Source organism: Dromaius novaehollandiae, chromosome 2 (assembly GCF_036370855.1).
Source record: "Dromaius novaehollandiae isolate bDroNov1 chromosome 2, bDroNov1.hap1, whole genome shotgun sequence".
NCBI lineage: Eukaryota > Metazoa > Chordata > Aves > Casuariiformes > Dromaiidae > Dromaius > Dromaius novaehollandiae.
In genome coordinates this window covers 101,558,276-101,582,033 of record NC_088099.1, presented here as the reverse complement: position 1 = coordinate 101,582,033, position 23,758 = coordinate 101,558,276, and the positions used below count along the sequence as shown (strand labels likewise).

Here is a 23,758-nt window from a genome sequence, read left to right as displayed (position 1 = left end):
TTTGCACTGAAAAGACTGTTTATTAATGAGAAAAGTGCCCTAAATTTGCTGTAAATAACGTTTGTATTACGACTGGTTATCTAGCTCAAGACCTTACCAAAGAGTCTCTGACATCCTGCAATAATTAACTTTGGATTGTGGATTTCTGATCTTAAAATTTTTCTTCCGTATTCATATACATATATATATGTACACACACACACGTGCGCATACACATATGAATATAAAAACTGGATGAACAAACCTGAGATAAATTTCAATAGATAAGAAAACTTAATTTGAAAATATTGGCTTATATTATTGGGGTTGGAGGGTTTTTTGCAGTTGCTCACTTTAGCTGAATAATATTGTTGTGAAATGTAGCTGAATCCATATTTTCAAGTGTCCAAGGGAGAACATGCATCTTTTGTATTTCAGAAATGAGTCCTAACTTGGCCAAGAAATCCAGGAACATGCCCCACCACTGTAGTTTTTCAGACCTTCTGAATGTGGTCTTCCCCTAGATGTGTTCACAGTTCCAATTGTGAGCAAACCCATGTGGGAATGCCAGGGGATCAAAAAGATAGAAAGGCTTTTCATTTTAAATAAATTTCTTGGGTCATTGTTACTTGTGGAAACCAGGCTATAAACTAATGTTAGTGATTCATAATGCATTCAGACATTCAGTTTATATAAACATGAAAAATTTGGAGGGTTACCCAACAATTGTCAGCTTGGAAATCTGGTGAGAATTCATTTGCTGGGTCACTAGCTCTAGCTTCTAACTACATTCGTGTCAGGCCCTCAGCTTCTGGATGAAACCAGAATGAGTTGCCAACAACAATAGAAAAAAGATAACTAGATGCTTTCCAGCCTCGGGAAAAATCTAGTTCAGATGGGTACACCCTGAAATTTGGACCATGATTCAGATCTGTTCTTATTTTAGATGGGGTCTGCCTGCATGAAGGACATGAAGTGTTCAGATTCTTATTTATACTTGCCAAAGCAGTGCTAATATCAGTTCATCGAACATGAACAATTTAAAATAAACATCATTGAATCTTTGCCTCAACTGGAAAGAGAAAAATTTGTAAAAACCAGCAAGGCTAGCAATAAAGCAGATGAATGCAGTTACTCAGTCAGTATAATATTACTGATATCAGTACTTATAACACTAAGCAGAAAGGTTATGGAGCTCCTCAGGCTCCCAGAGTTTATTCATTATGTCCACCTGTTCTCTTTATTTTCATACATCAAATGCTAGCTCTTTGAGACAGGGACCTTATTTTCCATAAGCAGATTTTCATTTCCTAATGCAGTGGAGTCCTAGGTCGCAGCTGGCTCCTACACGTTAGTTCAAAAAAGACCAAAATACTCATAGATGTATTTTAGTCTGATTTTCTGTTGAGTAGTAAACATCAACAGATTTGAGTAAAACAGTGATAACAACAGTGAGGAGGAAGAAAGTAACAGCAGTTTTTGCCAAGTTTTGTTTTTTCAAAACATTTGTAGTTCTGCCCATTAACTGACGTATCTATGCCAGTTTCTTTCCATGTCAAAAAACATTATGCAATGTGCTTGGTTTGGGTCAGATGCTAAAACAGAAAGGGGAGGGGCTTGGGGCCTTTCTAAGAGTATGTTCATTTGAAAATGTATTTATTCAATATATTAAATCAGTTTTCCACTCAGGATGTTTTCATTTCCAGTGTTCCTCTCACTTAACCGATTTGGAATCAATGGCTGATCTTATGCGTCTCTTGCAGCTTGCCTTCAGAGTCTTCTCCTTAAGGAAATTATGCATGGAAATTCCTTTTTACAAGGTTTTAGTGAAACCACAAGTCTGTATCTGAAATGTATACTGCTGCAAAATTTTGCCCAAAGCTTTGTCTTGGCTATATAAAGAAATTATAGGTGTGGACCAATTTTTGAATTAGCATGAAAACTGCTTTTATGTGCATATGAGAAATGCCTTTGAAACATCTTGCCAAGGGCTTTTTTGTCTTCTGGTTGTTGTAAGAAAACATGGTTGCCCAAAAGAAAAAACCTGATCATGGTTCCACCTTAATCAGATTCACAATCGTGTCCTAATGCAATTTGTCCTAATCCATTTCTAAGGAAGACAACCATTTATGATTTGGAAAGACGTGTGGGAATAAATGTGGCTATATGGAAATCCCCTGAGTCCTTTATGTACTATATTTTACCAGTTCATTAAAAAAAAAAAACAAAACAACAAAAAAAAACTAATTATATTTTAGAGAAGAAGGCATTATAGATGCAATGTATATTCTAATACAAAAAACCTCTACCCGGGTGTCCTACAATCAAACTGTGCTCAGTTTGCAATATCACAGTGCATTTTACATCTCTGTGGCTGGTTTTAGAATAATGATGCCACGCTTAACACATTTTAATTCTGATCACACATTTCAGCACATGGCTGAAAATGCTGCTATGCTTGTTTTGTTTGGTAAAAGAATGCCTTCTGCTTAGGATGGCAGCAAATTGCCCTTGCAGCAAAATAGATAATTACATGGTGCCCACGGAATAACTTAATTAATACTTGTGCAAACATCTGTATATTCATCCATACATACAACCCTCTATATTTATATCATTAAAATTACAAGTTCGGGAGAATGAAGAGAGAGTTCAGTGTTTTCAGGAATCTGTTTAGACATATCTATCCCATTCCATGCATGTGCACAGTGGGAAGTGAAGGGTGGGGTAGAAAGGGGCACAAGCAAATGCTTAGCTTTATATATATGAGTAGTCCCGCTGGAATTGTGTGAATAAAGTTAACCATAAGTGTTTTGAGGACTGGGGGCCTAAAATAATACAGCAAAGTCCCAAATGTAAAAAGGTCTAGGTTTATTTGCCCTGAAATTCTTTCATGTGCAATTTCCATCCATACACACACATTAAAATATTATAAATGTTTTTGTTAGGAAAAATTTTGCTATAAACATCACTGACTATAATGAATAGCATACAACTGGGACAGGTCAGCAGTGTAAATAATCACAGTCTTTCTATTTATCCATCTGTAATAATTAGGAGATCATGTAACTCATGAAATCATAATTATCCAACATTTCATCATTTGTTTTTTACTTGAAAAGTTTGCGAGGGAATGTTTTCTTTTGGCATGCTCGCATCTGTGGACGATCATTCGTTCTTTAGTTGCTGAAAATTGAGGACCTAGTTCAAAGCTTATCATCTCCCATATCCTTTTTATCAGCTGGTTGGTTTTGCATACTAGAAAAGTTGGTGTTGATGAAGAAATGGTGGTTTTGCATACAAGCAGTAAGGGAATTTTCATTTGTTTGCCTGATGAAAAGCAGAACACTGTCGCAGACAAAGTTTGGTTTCATGCAGGATTGCAAGACTGAAAATCTGGCTCTGTTCCAAATTGGAGCAAACCCTAAAATTGTGGGGTTGCCTCTGAAGGAAAATTCCATTGTTTTTTCAAAACATGTTGATCTCAATGTTCTTATTTTCTGTAAAATAACACAAACAGAAAGACTATAAAATGAAAATCTGTTGAAAAATTAAAAATCTGTTTCAATTTCAAAAATATCAAAGCAATGTTTCATTATCATCAGAAGTATTTTTTAAGATTTCTTTTCAATAAATGTGATCTTGCAAGTTGTTTCAATTTTTAAAAATCTGCATACTTCAAAAGAAAAATTTCTGCAAAGTTCCTTAAAACATCTAAAAATATCAGTATAAAATTAAATACTGCTTCATAAAAAAAGTTACAAAATTTGTTTTTTTCTTTCTTTTTTCCTTTCTTTTTTAAATTGATTTACCTCTTGAAACCTTGCAGTCACTGCGAGGAAGAATTCTGGTATTCAGAAAACTTCATGCCTTGGCAGCAATATTGACAATCAAAGATTCATACCAAAATTGGAAGAAAAAAAGTGCACTGCAAGAAGAACTTTATCAGTTTCTTCTAGCAAGAAAGATCAAGATTAGAGACCTTCTGATGGGTAAACAGAACCTGAAGAAATTCATAATAAGTGACTGAAGTTTAGATTCTAAGAAAATATAAGGTCTTCAATACATTTAGAAATGAATAGAAAGTACGACCTTATGATTTTTTGTTTCTATGCATGGCATGACTACCTCTCCAAACTGAACTCCTAGTTAATGTTAACCAAACATTGCTGCAAATGAAAAGAAACCATCCCATTGCAGTTTATTATGTATAGACACAGTATGAAACTGTTCTCCTTTGACTGATTGCTTTTTGTGATAATGAATCTTGTTTTTATTGGAAAGGCATTCTTCCCCACATATTTGGTTTCAGTGTTTGGCATATGTTCCTTATGCACTCATCACAAGCAGGTAGGCCTGGAGACCACTGTGGACCTGGACAATGCCACTGGACAAATTTTGCAGTTATGATGAAAAAAAAGTTTTTCATAGCTGATGTTGAAGAACGTTGGAACGAATATGGAATTTGTGTGTTATGAGTTGATAGATAGCAAACATTTAGAAATGACAAATGGAACCAGGTGTGAGAATAAACAGGGGCTCACCTTGAGATGTGTGGGAGAGGACTGTTGTCAAAGAATGGACATCCAGCAACTTTATGAAATTTTCCCTTCTTTTATACTGCATGTCCAAAAATAAAGGTACACAAAATCATTAGTTATTTAATTTCACTTTATATTTATGAAATCTGAAAGTTGCAGACATAGTTTTTGCAAGCTCAGCATGTTCAATATGTAACAATGTATTTAACAAGACAAGAGTGATTTTCCTATTGGGAAGATTAATTTTTCATTGCCGTTTTTGTAGAAGTACAGGCCTGTTTTCCTTTGCAATAAATAAAGCTGAAGTCAACACATGTAACCACCAGTGTAAAACGTGCATGTTGTGGAACTTGCATTGACTCAAATCTGTTTAATGGTTTTCCACTGAAAATTCAACATCTGCCAACACCACACAAATCTTGATAACTGATGTCATCATGAACCCATTAAGCCTTGGTTTTTAACATGTTAAGAAAACAAAGGGTTTATGGAAGACTGCTAACAGAGGGCTAAATCCTGGAGCCGTTTTTCAACAATAGGAATTGTTCCTTAAGTAAGGTGTGAGTAAGAACATCTTAGGCCTGGCATAATGTAAGCAAGTTTTTGTTCCACATTAAACTTAATTAGCCAAATCATTCATGAAAATGACACAATAAGATATGAAACCTGTCACTGCAAATCACCTGTGCTTGTGCCTTTCGTCACCAGGGCTGATTTGGGAATGCATGTCCTGCCACACCAGCTACCGGCTTTGATGTGTCACAGCTGTGATACGGCAGCAAGGAAAAGCTGTTTAAATGAAAGGGGAGCTCTGGAGGAGTGAGGCATTTCCCCTTACAGATCTGAAACTTCTCAGCAGAGGCCTTCCAGAGATACAGATTGAATAAAAAGGTCCTCGTACTAAAATCTCATAACATGCCTGCAGGGTCTCTGTCGCTATAGCTAGAGGAAAAGCTGAAACAGTAAGGAACATCCATCTAGATAAAGGAGGAATCCCATGTTATCTCTAACATCCATACACCCGCAAAACTGATAATGCCTATCTAGCAGTTAGCTTCCTGGGCACAGAAGTGGTTAATCAAAGCTACAGCATAAGACCTGTCGGGGAGGGAAAGTCACTTAATGAATGTGCCAGATATCCTTGCCAAAGCTTTTGCCAAGATTAGGTTCAGATTGTAAAGAAATCTCCAAGAGAAGGATAATTCTCAACACCTGCAGGTGCTTTTATTAGCTGCTTGCACAGAATAGAAAACCTTATGTTAAAGTATTTGTCTCTGCTCTACCAAACTGACCTCACATGCTTTTATCTGGCCTTAACCATAAGCAGATTTTAAAGCAGGCTCCAGAAGAGGTTGCTAATGGGCAAGTGCTCTGTGGCAAATCCACCTGAATAAAAGCAACCTGTGGATGGAAGCAATCATATAGAGGCTGTTCAAAAGGGACACCATCAAAATTCACTGTCAAGGGTAGATTCAGGTGCACAGAGGAAGAAAAATTGAGAGATCACACACTGAAGAGGCAGTCACCTAATCTTGCATTATGCTAGATCCACATCCAGGCCACCAGGACAGAAACTTGCCTTTGGTAAGGGGAATAGCAATATGCCCCCTAAACCTCTAAAATTTTTCTTCTGAAAAAACTGAGCTGTATTTCTGTATTCAGAGGCAGCTTTTAATGTTGATTCTACAACACTGTGCAGAACAAGGTTCAGAAGTTGAAAGCAGAATCACAGTGCTTTCTAAGCAAACAAAACCTCAGTAAACACCTGCAATGTTTAAAAACAGATTACAAGAAAGACATTAAAGATCACAGATTCTCAAATGTTCATCCTTTACACACCTTAAACAGTTTCTCTTTCATCTGTTTTATCCATTTAAATTACAGTTTTCTGGGGTTCATAAAACTTCTTCCTTTTTCTAGCTATAAAAGGGTTATGATTTCCATTTTCCTTGTGCCAAAAAAGTAAAAATATTATTAATCATCAGTAATATTAACAATCATCTGCGGCTCTAGAAAATAGAGTAAAAATCTTCAGATTTTTCAATAAATATTCTTGAAACTTTGCCCAAAGCTTTAGTGTTCCTATTTTTCTGGTTGCATTTTTTTTTTCTTTTTGCTTCAGCTGCACCAGAATCCTTTTAAATAAAATGTTAATGACAACTCAGTTTAGTAATTTCAGATTTCTTCCCTCTTCACTCAGGCTGACTAGTACCTCAATCTGCAAGGGCACAAGTCACTTAAATGAGTGATGATGATAACGAACGAATGACCAAGAATATCAGAAAAGCTGCAGTGAATTTAAACCTTAACACATCTGTCCTTTGATTTCCCCCCAGTAAGCATCACATAAACAGTGAATCACCCTAAACATTGATTAATTCATAACCTTTAGATCAGGTAGTATAATTTACGGCACTTAGCACTTACTGTGCTGGCAGTGTTGCATGCTGTAAAGTGCTGCACGAGGTAACAAAAACAGAGGTGTGACAGAGTGCTGTCATTTGCAGAATAATTGGAGACTCAGATCCTGATGTCATGGCCCTAATGTTGTGGAGGGAAGGCCCTCGCATAGCCTCTGAGAACAAATATTGCTGCTGACATAATAGCTCACTCCCCCAGGCCTCTCCTGAGTGTGTATCTGAGTTTCAGTTCAGAGCTGACATCGTTTCTTAATTTTCAGAAAGTTGAATATAGCCTTATTTACAATTTACTTTGCACGCTTCATATGCAATATGATATAAATCTGTACACATGATTAGCTTTTACGAAGCAGATCACTGAAAACAAGCAAGCATATTAGGACATTCACCATCAGAACCGGCTTCTGTTTGGGAAAGAAAAGTGAAAATTATCTCCCACCTAACGGTATTCGTGCCTGTCTGGGAAGGTAAAATTGCTGCTAGGGGTTTTACACTATAGTTCCTGCTTTTTTGAGCCACAAGAAGAGCAGTCCAGCACTTTCTGTTTATTGGTTCTGTCTGCGCCCTAGCTTCAAGGTGATGGTCTTCTACTGTAATTACATTACAAATTACAATCACTTTAAACTTATCTCTAGGAATTTATTTTGAAAAATCTTCTGAGTGTACATTGAAGAGTCATCTCTGAAAAGACAGAACTTGACAACATTTTACACAGTTTCTCTGCACAGTAAAGAGCCCGTGCAACTGTACAGATATCCTAGTTAATATTTCTGATACAGGTTTATCTGGAGAACAGCTGCCTAATCAACCTCCTGCTAACAATGGAATAAGAAATAATGCACAATTCTGTAAAACGTAATGCACTTTTAGTCTGTAGAATTTACTCAGGCCCCAGCCCTACAGACGTACACACATCTAAGTTTCACACCTGACTAGTTCTACCCGTTGAGAGAGGGTTACTCATGCGTATCATCCTAAAAGTGAAAATAAGTGCCTGTAGGATGATAAGGAGGAACAGAGACACTGAAAAGACAGCATAATCTTGATGGGCAAATAACAAACATGTTCTTCTGTGCAAGAGAAAATGCAAGCCTGCCATAATAGCTTCCTCAGTGCAAATCCGGCAAACACAGCACCGTGGAGGGTGACTGCAATTTTTCCATTGTAACTCATCATCCTATCACTAAAACAGTATTCACCTCATGTTTAGTTCTTCCAAGCACTCAAATGAAAAACAAAGCAAAACAAACAAAAAAACCCCCATGGAATGGATTTTTATTCCCCTCCCATGGAAAAAGAGTATGCCATGTTTGTAAAATTTCATGAATACCAGAAAAAGACTATAAAAGAATCTATGACTGACCTACCAAATGTATTCATATTGCACTTAGAAAGGCTTTAGTGTTTGTTTTTTTTCACATTAATGTCATTAGACATTGATATTGCATGCTCTCAGACAAAAAGAAACAAACCTTCCTTAACATCAAAATTGCAAAGGTCCAAGACCAATGATTAAACAGCTTCTTGTTTATTTCCCTGGGTACTTGCCACCTGCCCCATGGCTAACACTGTACTTTACAACGCTTGTGAGTATTTCTGCAAAACCCACACTGCCACCAAAATGACTTCTCAATCTTTTCCTAGAATCTGAGGTCGTGAATGACTATTAGTTTAGGAAGTATTAATGGGAACCATTTGACCAAATACTGACATTGTTTTCTCTTTCATGGGATTCTGCAGAATTTAAGACAACCTAAAACTGATCCCAGAGGTTGTTGTTTTTCTATGGGTATATCAGAGTCTCCCTAATTGAAGGCAGGTCCATAAATAAAAAGTCAGGGCATTTTTTCTGTTATTATCCTCTTTAGGGTAAGATTAGATCACACAAAGGTCATAGCATGAAAAAGATTGTGAAACATTATATTAGGCCATTTTATTTGGAAGTATTTGGACAATACTTCCCAAATTCAATCAGGATATTCAGATGGGTAGATCACTTGGAAATTTCCAGGCACCTCTTTAAAGAACTTCAGTCCAGCTTCCTAGAACAAGTATAAGCTGTGATTTGTTGAACATTTTTGGGGTGATCTCCTTCCTTCACTTTTTACATAAACGTTCTAACTAAATTACTGCAACTTCTAGATAAAGAGCATGGGTCCTTGCAACCTTGGAGATGATTTTTACTTTCATTAATAAAATATATTTTTTCTATCTTGAATCCCCCTATCTGTCTCATTATTTACTTTTCTTTTAAGGTCAGTAACACCTGAATTTTCAAGTTGCCCCTTAACTGTAGCAAAAGTCACCAATAAGCAGCCAATGCCCATGGACTAGCTGACCTACTACCTTTCCCCAGCTCTCAAAATGGTCTGATTAGTTAACACATCACCAAACTCAGAGACTGCCTGCCTGTGCTTGGTGTTTTCTGTTTCTGTTCCAGACCAAAAAAGACTCCCTTTGTTTTAAAGCTTGCATGATTTCTTCCAATTGTGTTAGCTGACCTAAGGAAAGAAGCTACTACTTCCTACAGCCCTGGACAGTATTCTGGAAGGCAGTTTGGAGATGGAAAAGACTGGAGAATTCTAGGTGGAATCTTTCTTTTGTTTTTATTTCTTCCTAGCATTGTCATTAATATTACACAGACACAGGTGTGCACAACTCTTGCAAGTGACTATTTATCAGAATGTATGCAAAAATGCAATGAATTGTGATTTTTTTTTTTTAAGCTGAGTAGCAGATTCTGGTCAGTGCTGTGGCCATGGTCAAGAGACTGCGCTTATACAGGATAATTCCAGTCCTGGAAGAGCAGCAAGACCAATCTCTTGATTCCTGGAGGATTTTCTCTACTGCCAAGTCTGGTTCTATAAAATATGACCTTCAAATGGAGAGCGGGCCTAATCCTATTCTGAGTTACACGTGCATAATTTCAAAGCTTCGTGCTTTGGTTCTGTCCACATTAAGACCCCTACTGCCGTTTGCTCACTCTTCCTCCCCTTCCCACACATCCTTATTGTTGAGATGCAGTTCTACAAAATAGCTTTAGAAAGCAATAGTTTGAGAGAATGTATTCCTGTTTCCTCCAGTAAAGCATAATCATAGGAACATTATAAACCATATGATTTCTTTTTTCTTTCCTCCTCTTAGAAATGTCGGTTTACAATGGGTTAAAAATCTGCTGCTAAGTGCTGACCATTTTAAGGTGTATTCTTCTCCCCTGCTGATTTGCCCTCTGACCTTTTGGGGGCCAGGGCAGTTGCAGACTTCATTTTTACTCTATTTCCTGGCTGTGCACTCAATGTTTCCACAGCAGATTAATGACAGCTAATAATATCTGATATATCTGGACATTGCCACATAATGAGTTGCAGTCCCACTGGGTGCCCAAAGTGTCACTACTAACAAATTCACCAGAGCTGCACATAATTAGCATGTAAAGGGAGTGATCATGCAGTAAATCTGTAAGGGAAGATGGATAGCCCAGGAGGAAAAAAATAAGGAAAAAACACTGTTCTTAACACTCATTGGTAAATGTATGTTTCTTGGCATGAATATTTTCTTGATAACAAACTGTGGACAGGTTACCTTTACAGTAACATTATTCCTTTCACAGCTGATAGGCAGAATTTCATTATGCCACTGCTAATGTTACAATATTTCTGCAAAATGTCACCATATGTAAATTGGAAGAGGTTAGGGTTTCTGTCTCAGTTTTGTTTCAAGATGCACTGTCCCTTTCTGATATGGCCTAATTTGCCCTTCTACTAGTTTACAGACATGCTAACATAGACTCAACCTTTGCAAAATGAAACTGGCAGTGGAGGGTCCTCCTTCTCAAACAGCATAGCCAAATAAGAATGAATACTCTCATTACATGACAAGAACAGCAGTCATATAAGACAAGAGCTGAAATTAAAATACTTGATGAGCTCTGATCCAAAATACAATCTTTCCCATCACATAAGCAAATACACAAGAAAAAAAAAGTGATGCATGCACAGTTTGAGTTACATGACCTGATCTGAACACACATCTCCGTCTTGCGACCACCTAGGTGCCCCTCGTACAGTAAGTGTTGCCTGTAATCTGGATATGTGAAAGCAAACAGGAGAAGGAGGTTGGCAAGGAGCACACAAATTGTCCTGATGGGCTGTATTCAGCCTGAAAAGCCCTATATGGGTGGCTCTGCCCCAATTTAATTCATGCAGGCCTCTTCATAAGGATCACTGCTTGCCATGCCTCAAGACTTAATTTTGTTTTGAGGATATGTCATTTGCAGGCCTCTTGCTTATTTGACATCCGGGTTGGAATACACTGGCATTTACATGACTCCAGCTCTTGGGTTTATTTAGGCAAGTGGCCAAAACATGGTTAATTCACAGTGTAAGGTTTTCTAAATTACTGTTTATCTGAACTGGACCTAAAGGCTTCAGTCTTTAAAATTCTTCCTGTTCATAGGTGCTTTTGCCATCATTTGAGGAAAAAAGTTCTCAAGGTGGCCTCACTTAAATCCAAACACAAATCCCCCCCCCCAAAAAAAAATTTCTTGATATGACTCATTTATTTTTCCATGATAGATAGTTATTTAGAAATATGAAAAATTCTTAAGGGCTCATTCTAATCTCTTCAGGCCTCATCCGCAGAAAGCAGGCTTGATCATGAGAACCTCATGGTCCCAGGCTGAGCAAGCAGAAGCTGTCTCAGAAACGACCTGTACCTGACTATCATAAGCATAAATTGTGCAGAATTCAGTTGCTGGTTTTGATGCTGAGGAGCACTATCGATAAACCTTGGCACTTCTGAGAATTTCAGCAGCTGCTCAGCAGTGCAGGGAAGTACTCTGGAAATAACAGTAGCTTTTTGTCTCTTTTTGCATTCCTGTTTCTGCCTCCAATAAACCACTAGTAAGCCACTGAGTGCATATGAGCCTCTCAAACCAGCTCATAAGCTCTGAAAAATTCTGTATTAGCAATTCACGCTGAATTTCATGATAGGTCTTGTTCTCTTTGAGAATCACCTTTCACACTCATGTGACTTTAGCTTTCATTCTTTTTCTTTAAGAAAAAAAAAGGTAAGTTCCCAAACTGGATGTTGTACAGAGAAGTACAAACTCTAGAGACTTAAGAATAGCATACTTCATTACAAAAATGTGAGAATTTCTCTTTAAAGATCCCACAAATTTTGCAATTAGAAAGGACAATGCTGCTCTTTTTATAGAAAATCTATGAAAAAGACTTTAAATTCTTCCTGATAAATACAAATAACTACTTTAATTTTGAATCACTTGTTTCCTACCTTCTCTCTGCAACCCATATGGTAACTCAAACTCTTACTTTTCTCAGTACAGTTATTTGTTTTAAGATTGTTCTTCACCACATCATCTTGTATACAAAAAGGCATAAAAAAAGCCAAGAAGGCGTATAATGTTTGTTTTGTCTTTATTGAAAGAATGAAATTCACAGACTATTCAGCTCCCACAGGGGCCTTTTTTATGCAATCTTAATGATAATTAACTGACAGTGATTGATGGCCATTACTGAGGTAACAGAAGATACAACTGCACCATTCTATCCAATTCACTTTTCTATTTTTTATGAATTCTTGTTTATTTCTGAATAATATCAAATAAATTATTTGTCCAATTTGAATTTTGCATTTAGAGTTCATCTAAAACACATTTGCCCCGATTGTTCTGTCACTTTGTTGACTGGATTTTCATACCCTCAAATTTCATTCCATGTCAAGTTTAGGTAAGGCAACTATTTTTGCATCAAAAATATGAGAAAACAGTCACATACATTTCCATATGTTTTGTGGGTAGAAGTATTTCTACTGGAAAATAGGCCCAGATGCACTGAGGCCATACAGAATTTGTGAATATGTCCACAAGGAATTTTGTTGAAGGGAAGGGAACATGAGTCTTTTTTAGCTTAATTTCAGAATATTGTTGTTAGCGTTGTAGATCTCTGGAGGGGTATCTTTTTTTATATGCATTGAACTGTTTTATTATAAAATCACCTTTGCTGAAACACTCCCAGAGTCTCACATCCAACTTTGGTCTTGTTAAATTTTGCAACATCTCATACGTTATCAAGAATGACTACATGAAATGACTACACTTTATGCTTTATTCTTCAAATCCATTGTTTCAAATAATTGTTTCCATTATGCTGGTTGTGTCAGCCTTAAAATTTTGTATATATATAAACTGTTTTAAAAGTTTTTGAAAGAGGTCTATTGCTTTATCAGGAAAATGGTCCAATTCTAACTGTATATGCTACACAGAAGACCTCATGTTTTAAATTTCTTCATCTGACAGGTGAATTCTCTCTAGTATTTTATTACTCGTTACATTTAAATGATATTATTTTAACTGCTTTTCTGAAAGATTCTTTCTCTCTTTTATTGGTTGAAAGAAAAATAAGTTCTTTTTAGACATGCAGCATTCCCTTAACAGCTTCATTGCCCTTTCAGTGTGTCATTATATATAACAAAATGTACACACAATGCATCCCTTGGGAGCTGAAGCTTATCACCATGCAGTACTTTCAAAGTGAGTGTTTTATACCATTAGGCACCCTGAGGACATGTGAGGTGACACCACTGATCTCCCAAGAGAGACATCGCTGATTTCTTACAAGTCTCTTTGATGAAGAAATTAGTCAATAATTATATTTTGTAAATTCTAGCAGCCTTTTTTTATTTATTTCACTGTAAGACAGAGGTTGTGGTAAATCTGCATCTGCCTAGGCCTCAAGGCATGTTCAATTTTTGCCTACCTTTATGCCCTCATTGATGAGGGTAACAAATCAAGTTCAAACATCCTATACTCCAGGATCCTTCACTGAGTCAGACACTGTTAAGTGCCAACTAGCTAAGACTTCCATAGAGGTCTATCAACAAGTCTCAATCATCTGTACAGGTTATTGCTCAGGGACAAGGGACACCTTTTTCAACCCTGGGGCTGCCTGCTGTCACTGAAGCATTCTTTTCCAATATAATCAGTGATCATTTGACACACAGGGGACTTCCAGGAGTATGGCCAATAAACCTTCCCCATTATGAGAATAACAACTAATGGCCATGAATCATGTACTTTCAAGCATTCAAGAAGATGGGCAATATATAAATACCTCCTTACTTAAATGATTTTGGAAGAACGCTTTCCTAAAAAATAGGCTGGAAAATATTTGTGTGTGCACAAGAGAGCATACTTCTGCCTCATACAGAAATTACATGATCTCACTGCTTCACAGACTCAACTACAGGTGGAAAAATCAGTTGCAAGAAAACCAAATTTGTTTTTTTTTTCTTGACTGAAGAAGCAAAACAGCAGCAACAGATGATTTCATATCAAAAAAAGCCTTCCATGTGACCTGAAATTAAACACTTCTTTCTCAAGTACTTGTGAGCAAAGTAAAGGACATGAGGTGCTGAAGTCATGAAACCAGAGCAGTATGGGGCATTTTATCCCACACCCCACTGATTAGCACCTGGATGCAAACTCATCTTCTGCTGAATGAATTTGAACCCAATGCCTCCTGCCCTCCTCAGGAAAATATCTTTGCCATCATGCATTAACATAGTTGAGTCTACATGGAGGAGGAGAGCAATTTTCCTAATTTCTCCGATGGAAGCACTGTCATAGCACTGATGCCAGAGAGCACACTAGCCATGCAACTAGGGTCCTGCCTTGCCACTGAGCCAAAAAACTATTCACCTTTTTTACACAATGAGAAACACCCACTAATAGGAGAGACAACAGGTTGCCACCCCACATCCCCCCAGTTAAAAATACTATAGTGATTTTGACATTCTCCAAGCAAATGGGCAACTTACATTCAAAACCCATCAGATAGAGGTAGGAAAGGAACTGAGGTCTTCCAGGTCCTAACCTCTGCATTGCTGGAAAAGTTGGGAGGCCAGGACAGCTTCCTTCCCCACATTTTGAAAGTTCAGCTTCAATTTCTTTCCTCAGAGAACATTACTCACAAACGTGTTACTCAAGAATGTAACCAAAATCAGTATTTTTCATCAGGTTTACCTCTAAATTTTATGTGTACTCACCTATCATGCTTTTGTAAGGAACACCATGGACATGTAGTAATGAAAATAATTAATCATCTGATTATATAAATCAGCTGGTATCTGAAACAACTTTAGATATCATCTTTGTGATAAGCAGGAATTGTAGGTTGCATACAGGATTTACTAAGGTAATGATATTTTTATACTCCCTGATGCTTGCCTTGTGTAAAGTAATGTCTGAGATCATTTAAAATCTGATGTCACAGCACAACAGTCATGCTTAGTTTTGAGCTGGTGGTTCCATCTAAGAAAAATCACAACCACCACACTGGACTGATATTCCATGTCACCTGTGTTGAGCTATCCCTCACTCTCAGCACAGCCCGAGTATAGATTTGTGAAGTTCTCATGCTGATGGAACAGCCTTTGTGCTTTGATACTTTTGCTGCTTCCAGTGATATCAGCAGCCAAATTTCTTCGTATGTGGAGACTGGATTTACAAAAGACCTGGAGCAAAATGGCTTCCATGAGTTTCAGAATAGAATCAAATTTAGCTATACTACCTGTCACTTTACTGTGAAATTTAGTTGTGTACAGAGAGACCATCCCATACGTCAGAACCATAGCTGCTGTCCTTGCTGCCTAAATCAAGCTTTTATTTTTCCTTTCAAAGCTTTAGGTCCACAGAGCCAGAAAAGATGAAATAGAACAGACTTAATTTCACTATCTTGTATATTAACTTTAAGGAATACCTTCAAACTAAAAATAGGCACCTAAATACATTGGAATTAATAGAATCTGCATGAATTTAAGAACAACGTAAAAGGATAGCAGTAAATTATATATTACAGTCCCTAATTTTAGGCATCCAATCTGAAAATTTGGACCCAAACTGCTCACCCAGCTCCTCTTCTGTGTGCCTGTGGAACCCACTGCAGGCAATGGAAGTGAAACCTGCCGGCAAAGGGTAGCTTGGAGGAGACAAAGAACTCAGCCTCTGTCATGACTCTGGTTGAATTTGAGGAGCTGAGCTTTTAGAGATAGCAGGTGGAGGAGGGGTTCCTTCAACTACACGTCTGAGACAAATCAGAGAAAAGATCAACACACAACCTGAGGATCCCTTTCCCTGGAAAGTTTCTTTTCAAAACAGAGCTATTTCACTAAAAACATTTCCCCTTCTTTGAATTTTAGATACAGTTGGAACAGAGCTCTCCTACTGCAAGCAGAGTGCCAGTAGGGTCATATTAATGTCTGCCCCAATTAACAAGATCAGAATTTATTTCTGGGGAAAGGCCAACCTCCCTTTGCCTCATCCAGTTTCAGGCAAGGTTTTCTAATGCAGTTTGAAGGCTGTTATCAGGCAAACCACCAGCCTCTCTCCAGAGTGGACTAATAAACTGGTTAAGAGCTTTGCTAGTATCATGATTTTGTAAGTCTAATTTTATTCTTACTGGGCATACTGCTTGCCAAAATAATGTCTAGCTAGGTTTAGATGCTCAGGCTTCTGTGTTATGTCCACTGTACAGGGACCCATTAATTCTGAGCTAATGTTACTTTGCCAACTCTTCACGTGGGAGGATTGGAAGAATGGAAAACAGCACCTTCATCTAAACAAGTTTTGCTTCAGTAATGAAAAATTTGAACCAGTCTGCATCCCAATTACCTTGGACAAATCTGCTGTGATTTGTAATTATATTATTATTTTAAATTAATCCATCTGTGAATTAAGGTTGTCTTTTATTTATTCACTTGCTTAGACTTGTCTAAAAAAAATGAGCAAGGCTTTCAACCATTTAAAATAAAAGTAAAATGACTAAAAAGATCTACTTTTTTTTTAGTTTGCATTAATAAGTTCATCCCAAAATATACATGCAATAATATAGGAAATTAAGTTATAAATGTAGGGATGTGCTCCGAGTCACCATGAAAATCTGCATGCAAATGCATAATAATCACAAATCTACATTATTACAATATTAAAAAATACCTACAATTAAATTATCTTGTGGAAATAATCATAATGTTATTGGAAACTCAATTATTGTGGCAACCCTTGTCGGGGAATTAGCAGGCTATGGCAAAGGCAAGTCAGACCTGAATTCATCAAATATATATTATCACAATATTACATGTTCACTTCGATTCCATGCAAAGACAAACATCCTCACTCACTAGTATCTGCTCAATGCATTTGTATTATTCATGAACAACTCTGTGATCTATTATACATACAAAACTGATTGTACGCTGCTTGCCGGAGGCTGCAATGCAGAGGCACAGAATTAATTTTGTTATATACACATGCATGATAATTGTGTAGAATTCGGTCAAATATCAAACTCTGCTCCTGTGCTCCATTATTTTACTTTCCAAAAAGAGGTCTAAGGTCAGCAGCAATTTCTCTTTGGTGACAGTGAAACTCTTTGTCATTTAGAGTAGAAAGTTCCTGGGTACTAATGAGCCTGGAGCTGTGATGAATGGTCACGCATTCCCTTTCCTCTCCAACCCCCACTCATCAAAGGGAAACTGTAACTTTTATTGAAATTCTCAAGAATTCCTTGCCTCTCATGCAAACAAAAGTCACTTTGGGCTGCAGACTTAGAGACTTGATTTGTCAGTGACTGGAGCAACTTTTTTTTTTTTTTTGGTGTTGGTGACTTAACTAAAATTTTGTGAAATGATGATCAAAACAAATAGTGAAAATTTTTTTTTCCACTACTATAGTTTCATTTCTGTAGGAATGACTGTTATTTTCAAGAGGTTTAAGTAAACCCTTCAGAAGTGTTTTCACAGAGCCATCTTCCCAAATACAAGTTTTCACCAAGAACTACCAACAACAACATCCCTCTTTCTTTAATAGAGCAAGAGACTGACAGGAGGGCCCTTTTCTTCTTCTCCCAAATCTTCTGAATGTTTTGCAGAAAGACTAAGACTAGTACTGTCCAAAAAGATCCATAATTGTTTGAAGACACAAGGAGAAAGAAGTGTATCACACCTGAGAAGGGACTTGGACAAGGTGCACCACCTGAAAGTCCTGGTCTGGATTCAGGTATCACTGAAAGTCAGTAGGACCCTTGATTTTTCTATATGTTTCAGATTAGGTCAAAGCCAAGCCTAAAGGAGTAAGTGGTATGCGTGAACTGCACCAAGAGCAATTATTGTTACACAGCTTCAGAGATGGGTATCGATTCCAAGATTGCAGGTACACAGTACCCCGTAGTACACATTTACTCCAATGATCTGGGAGAGTTGTCTCAGGAAAGAGAAATACGTCATCCTTAATTGACCAAGAAACTTTCAGTTTTTCATTGTCAGCAGCTTAAAGAAATAATCAAACCTTGAAACATTTTTCTGTATTTCCATTCACTCCCACTCTCCCTCCACCATCCAAACTTTTGGATATCACAGTTCTCTGAACCTCTGAGCTTTGAGGCTGAAAAAAATTTACTCCCTGTCCAGTGTATTCAGAGCCAAGTCCCATTTGAGGATATTCCAAAGTTTCTTGCATTATTGTGCTACTTTCAACAGTCATAAGCAAAAGGTACACTCCACTGCTGTTACATTCTATATTCATGAAATTCGTAGAAATAAACTGTAAAAGGACTGTAAAGAGTTTCCGTAAGTCTACTCATCAACTGAGGGAGACTTAAACATCTTCCTTTTTAAAACAATCATTCATTTTGCTTTTGTCATGCCTAGACTCCATAATTTTTGTATCTCTGAGCAATGCAGGAATATCTGCATTTAATAACGCATGGCTTATAATTTTACCACAGTATCACAAATTTACTATAAATGGGTAAAATCATCACTATTCTAATTAAATAGTGTGATAGATGCATGAAAATCTCAGGAGGGAGGAAATGAGCTAATCCCTCCCAGCACCTGATGTCTCATCACAAGACGTAAAAAGTGAACGAAGTTGGGCTGTTTATCTCGGCTGACTTATAGCCATCAACACCAGAAACAGCAAAAATGCAGCTCTAACAAGTCTGCAGGGTGGGCCAGCTTTGGGATGGGCTGTAGAGGTCAGTCTCTCTAATGAAATCTAGTGAAATGCTGGAAGTGCAAAAGAAAAGCTGTTTTTGTTAAAGAATTTCCCAGTAATGCATTTTATGACTTAATCATTTATAACTTCATTCTGTTCTTAAAATTCTCTGCTTTTAAGTAGGCACAAATTACATCTTGCTCAGCAATGGCGATGACTCTGAGGGAGGCAGCACCACTATTGCTTTCTGCCATTTCAGAGCACTGAATCGGCTGGCTGCGTGATTAGGGAAGCATCTGAGCTGTCCATAGGTGAGCAGTGAGACCTTAAGGCTCAGGCAGCATCATTTAACTTCAGCTTTTGCTGTAGGTAGATAACACAAGCTGTCAGGTTGAAGTGAAGATTTCTCTTGGAGATTGTTAGCCTGAGGCTCTCTGGCAGGCAATAAGATAGAGGTGAGTAAGGCCCTACTGAAATTGCCTATTTTGTTACCATTACCTAAGACCCGTGAGTTCTTAGGTGCATACATGAAATTTCAGGAGTTCAAGCTTGTACCTCTTAGTAGGACTGAAGTTGTGCAGTCTGGGTTCACATAAAAATACAGCGTTTCAGAGATTTATTTGAACTTTATCCAAGCTACTGAACCTCCTAGCCACACAAGGAGATCAAGCAATTTGAGAGGACACATTTTCATTAGACTTCAGATTGTGGCTTTGTCTACTTTGCCTGCAATTACCTCCCTGGGTTACTCATGGTATTCTGGCACTTTCCTGCTTGCCTTTAACAGCTAACACATACAGGAGAAAATACAGCTATTAAGCCACATTTTCCAAGCTTATAAAATATGCCCATTTTAAAAGCCTGTAGTTTTTGATTGGTTTGCCCAACTCCACTTATTAGTAGCCACACACTAGAACTGCCAGCTAAAGAGCAAATTGTTGCAAAGACAAATGTGCTTGTTATTTCTTCAGTTAACATTTATTTTGTATATGTCCATAAAAACGCTACATGTAAAAAGCATGCACACACAAAGCAAGTCTCCGCTTCATTTTCTTGACAGCTATCAGACAGCATTGATCATGCACAAATCTTTTTTGTATTTAATATTCATATTACAGAAGCATCTACTGTTCCCAATTAAGATGAAGAAATTTTTACGAGAGTTGTACAAAACAAAGATTGTCACAAAGCACTTTCAGTGGAACAGTTTGACAATCCAACTATTGCTGCACTGCATATTGCGTGAGAAATATTTTTTTAATGTCTTCCTCATCATCTTTAAAAAAGAAAGTTAACACTATTTTAATAAATAGCTCTGTCTGAGAGCAGCAAACAATGTTATTAATTACTAAGGCTGCTTCAGTAACAGTGATTTTGCTGCTGTGGCATAGGAAAAACAGCACATAGTAACATCAGGCATTCTACTTCTTGCATCAAATGCAGGACAACACTCTACTTTAGCAGCTACAGAGGCAAAATAGCTACTTTGCATAGCAGGTTTTTTTGTTTTTATGCATATATTTTATTTCTGTGGAAATTTAATGACATGATAGTATTAACCAAGCTGAACCTAATTCAAAAGATAATTTGGACCAACAATTTTCTTTTTTATATTTGAAAAAGAATTATCAGAAGTATCCATTTTGGCTTTCTTCCTAATGAAAGGATTTGACATTTGATTTCAAAACTCAGTAATATTTTTAAGACATGAACCCCTTCTCTCGCACTCCCTCCCCCAAAGGAGACAGTCTAATAGTGTTTTGCTTGTGTTTGGCCTAACGGAACATTTACTTTGACACTTAACCAATGATGAAAAGGCTTTTTTTGTTTGGGAAGTATATATAAAAAAAATCTTTGTGCAGGCCTGTTGGCCATGATCATCCTTACTTCTTGGAAGGCATATTAAGAAAGAAGAAATTACATTTGAGACATGTTTAGTAGTTAAGCATTCTTTGGGAAATCTGTATTACAGGGAGGGAACAGCTTTCCCAAGGCTGAGTAAAGATGGTGGATGAGATCAGAGCTCAGCAGCAACAGCGCCCAGTTATATGATCCGCAGCTCTCTTTTCTGCAGCCCACTAAAGGCCCTTGGCAACCCAAATCCCCCAAATAAGGCAGTGCAGGATGCCTCTTCAAATCTCTCTTCGATGCCAAGGATGTTTCTGTGGTAATTCTGTGTACAAAGTTACAGGCTGATGCTGTGTAACAGGGTACATATGGGCCCAGAATAAGCCTATCTAAAGTGGTGCATACCCAGAGGGCTTCCGTAATTTGGGGTGCACAGAAATACAAAGATGAAATAATGACGGTGTTGTGCTGCACTTCAATTTTTGAATTACTTCAATACCTTGCTTACAAACGTGTGCATGTGAATCTAATCAGCCAAACTCTTTGTGGACAGCAAAGATTATTTTGGGAGATTATTCCTGCTTCTATTACAGAAAAAAAGAACTAACTTTCCATCACCTCTTGTATATAGGTGTGTGTGCACATACACACACACACACACACCCCTATCTCTCTGTATATATACATATATGAATAAACTGAGGAGAAAAGTTTCCTATTCATAGCAAACTAGCAAAGTCTTCCCAAAAAGATATGACTTCTAGTAACACAGTCACCTTTTCATGCAGAAAAAAAAACAAAAAACAGATCTGTATGATTGTTCATCTGCATAAACATTTATAACAAAGACACAGCAGGGGAAATGAAAAGGTGGCATGGCAAGAAATAAGTATCTGAAGAAAATGAGATTTTTTATATATCACTTTAAACCCTGAACAAGGAAACTTTTCAATATCTATTTTTCCTGAATCATTTTGGTTCAGATTCTAGAAGAGAACAACCCCCAGCTCAATTTGCTATGCAATGATAGGGATTAATGTTCCCTTTTGAAAGCATACAAACAAGTTACATCATTTTTCTTTCAGTTTCCCTGGATTTGTTTGTTGCTTACTGACATCAAATTCCTTGCGGGGATCCTAACCTTGCAATTTTAGGAACAGTGTCTAATACACCTGGATAAAAAGTGCTAATTGTCACCAAATTCCATTAAATGACAGCAGTAAGGCACAAAATATGCTTGATTTGCAGACGCTAATGCCACTGGGAGTTTGCAGCAGATTAATAATTGTGCAGACCTTGAACGTTCCCCTGGCACTGCCAGTATGGGTTTCCAATATAATGTCAGATTATGAGGCCTTTGTTTTTAGCTTGCTTTCCTAAGGAAATAAGGCTTATGCAATTGCAGTGTCTCTGTACATGAGTTTGACTGTCCTACCTTCCCACAATAATTTCACTGTCATTATTAGAAGGATAGAGATCACAAACATATGATGGACTTAGAGCTTTTATGGAAAAACAGGCAGCTCATTGGAGAAGAGAGATTTAGTGCTCAGTCTGCACCATAGGCTCTGAGGCCTAAGAGGTGCTGAACATCCACAGCAGCGAGGAGCACTGAGACAAAATCCATGGGGAACCCACACTTCATCAATTCACCGAGGCTGAACTTCACTGTTTTCAATTACCCCAGCTTTATAGATTATGGATATTCTTGAGGACAAACAAACCCTATTTCTGGTGAAGTTTTGTTACTGCTGAAAGTACAAGAGACATGTGCAGCACAACATATTCAGCAGGCAGCAGCTCTGCCATCTGATCAGCTTTAGAGATCAGGTGTCAGACTAGATTCCCAGTTTTCTCTTTTCAAAAATCTATATGGCAAATATCCTATTTGAACCTAAGGCCTTGAGTGTGCATCAGGAGTCAACTTCTTGCACAGATTCGTCCAGATGAACTCTTGAACCAACACTTGAACTTCCCCTTTCTTCTTATTCTGTTGCCCCCTCCCTGCTCTCAGTAGACTTGGGCACATACTCTTGGGTATTGAGGCCACCACCCCTACAGCGTGAAAGCTTCCTGACAGCTCCAGTGGCATTACAAAGCTCGTTTCTGCATGCAGCAACACGATTATGGTGAGGGTGAGGGCGAGGTTGAGTGAATGTGTTTCAACACTTCTTTCTTGGTATTTATTACCGTACCATAGCATTCCTGCAATCTGGCCTGCTGCTGCTCCAGTTGCTTATGCAAACTCCTGATTGAGCGCAACAGCAGAAGTCTTCGGTACATAGCTAGCTGGAGCCGATACTTCTCCTTTTCCTCCTTTTTCCTCTTTTCTAAGGTCTCCATTACTTTTGTGGTCTTCATCCAAATTGCCTCGCCAAGGCTACAAGGGACCGTATCATCCTCTGTGCTGCTGCAAGCGTGCTGTGTATTAGGAGCCCCTGCATGACAGCAATCGAATTTGCTTACTAGCAGGGCAGTGACAGTTTGTGGCTCATGAGAGGCATTGGAAACCCTTGGGAGCTGCGACTCTTCCAAATTTTGGCTGCAGTCCCAATGGAGGCTTTCTGAGTGTGGAGAGGATATGCCCACAGACTCCAGCTTATAGACTGCTACGAGATGAGACAAGCCACCTAACGACATATTGACATCTGTTGAAAAATACTCAGAGAACCCAGAGGCTGTGCTTTGTGCCTTGTCACCACTGATGATCTCTGGTCCAGCAGGTGCTTTTTCCTGAGCCATGGCCAGGCTAGAGAGAACAGACAGTCCTTCCGGCACTGCTGAGCTCCCCTTGCCTTCATGAAGACTGGCTAGCAAAGGACTGGCAGGGCAACTGGAGGGTGCTGTCATGGCATCACAGTTCTGGAATGGGTCTTCATCATTGTTATTTTGGATCTCCTCTTCATCTCTCGGCATTAAACTTACTTTCTCAGCCATTTATTGCATGAGCTACAGAA

At 38.0% G+C, this 23,758-nt stretch overlaps 1 protein-coding gene across 1 annotated transcript; it reads right to left on the bottom strand.

Annotated features, from left to right (window-relative positions):
• Positions 1-19,906: 19,906 nt before the first annotated feature.
• On the bottom strand, positions 19,907-23,758 carry LOC112992022 (UPF0500 protein C1orf216 homolog). The gene has a single exon (XM_064507059.1). The coding sequence runs from the start codon at positions 23,736-23,738 to the stop codon at positions 22,926-22,928; it is 813 nt and encodes a 270-aa protein (XP_064363129.1). The 5' UTR covers positions 23,739-23,758; the 3' UTR covers positions 19,907-22,925.

What these genes read in the sequence shown, in the direction of transcription:
- LOC112992022 (XM_064507059.1), bottom strand. Translation starts at nt 23,738, where the DNA reads ATGGCTGAGAAAGTAAGTTTAATGCCGAGAGATGAAGAGGAGATCCAA.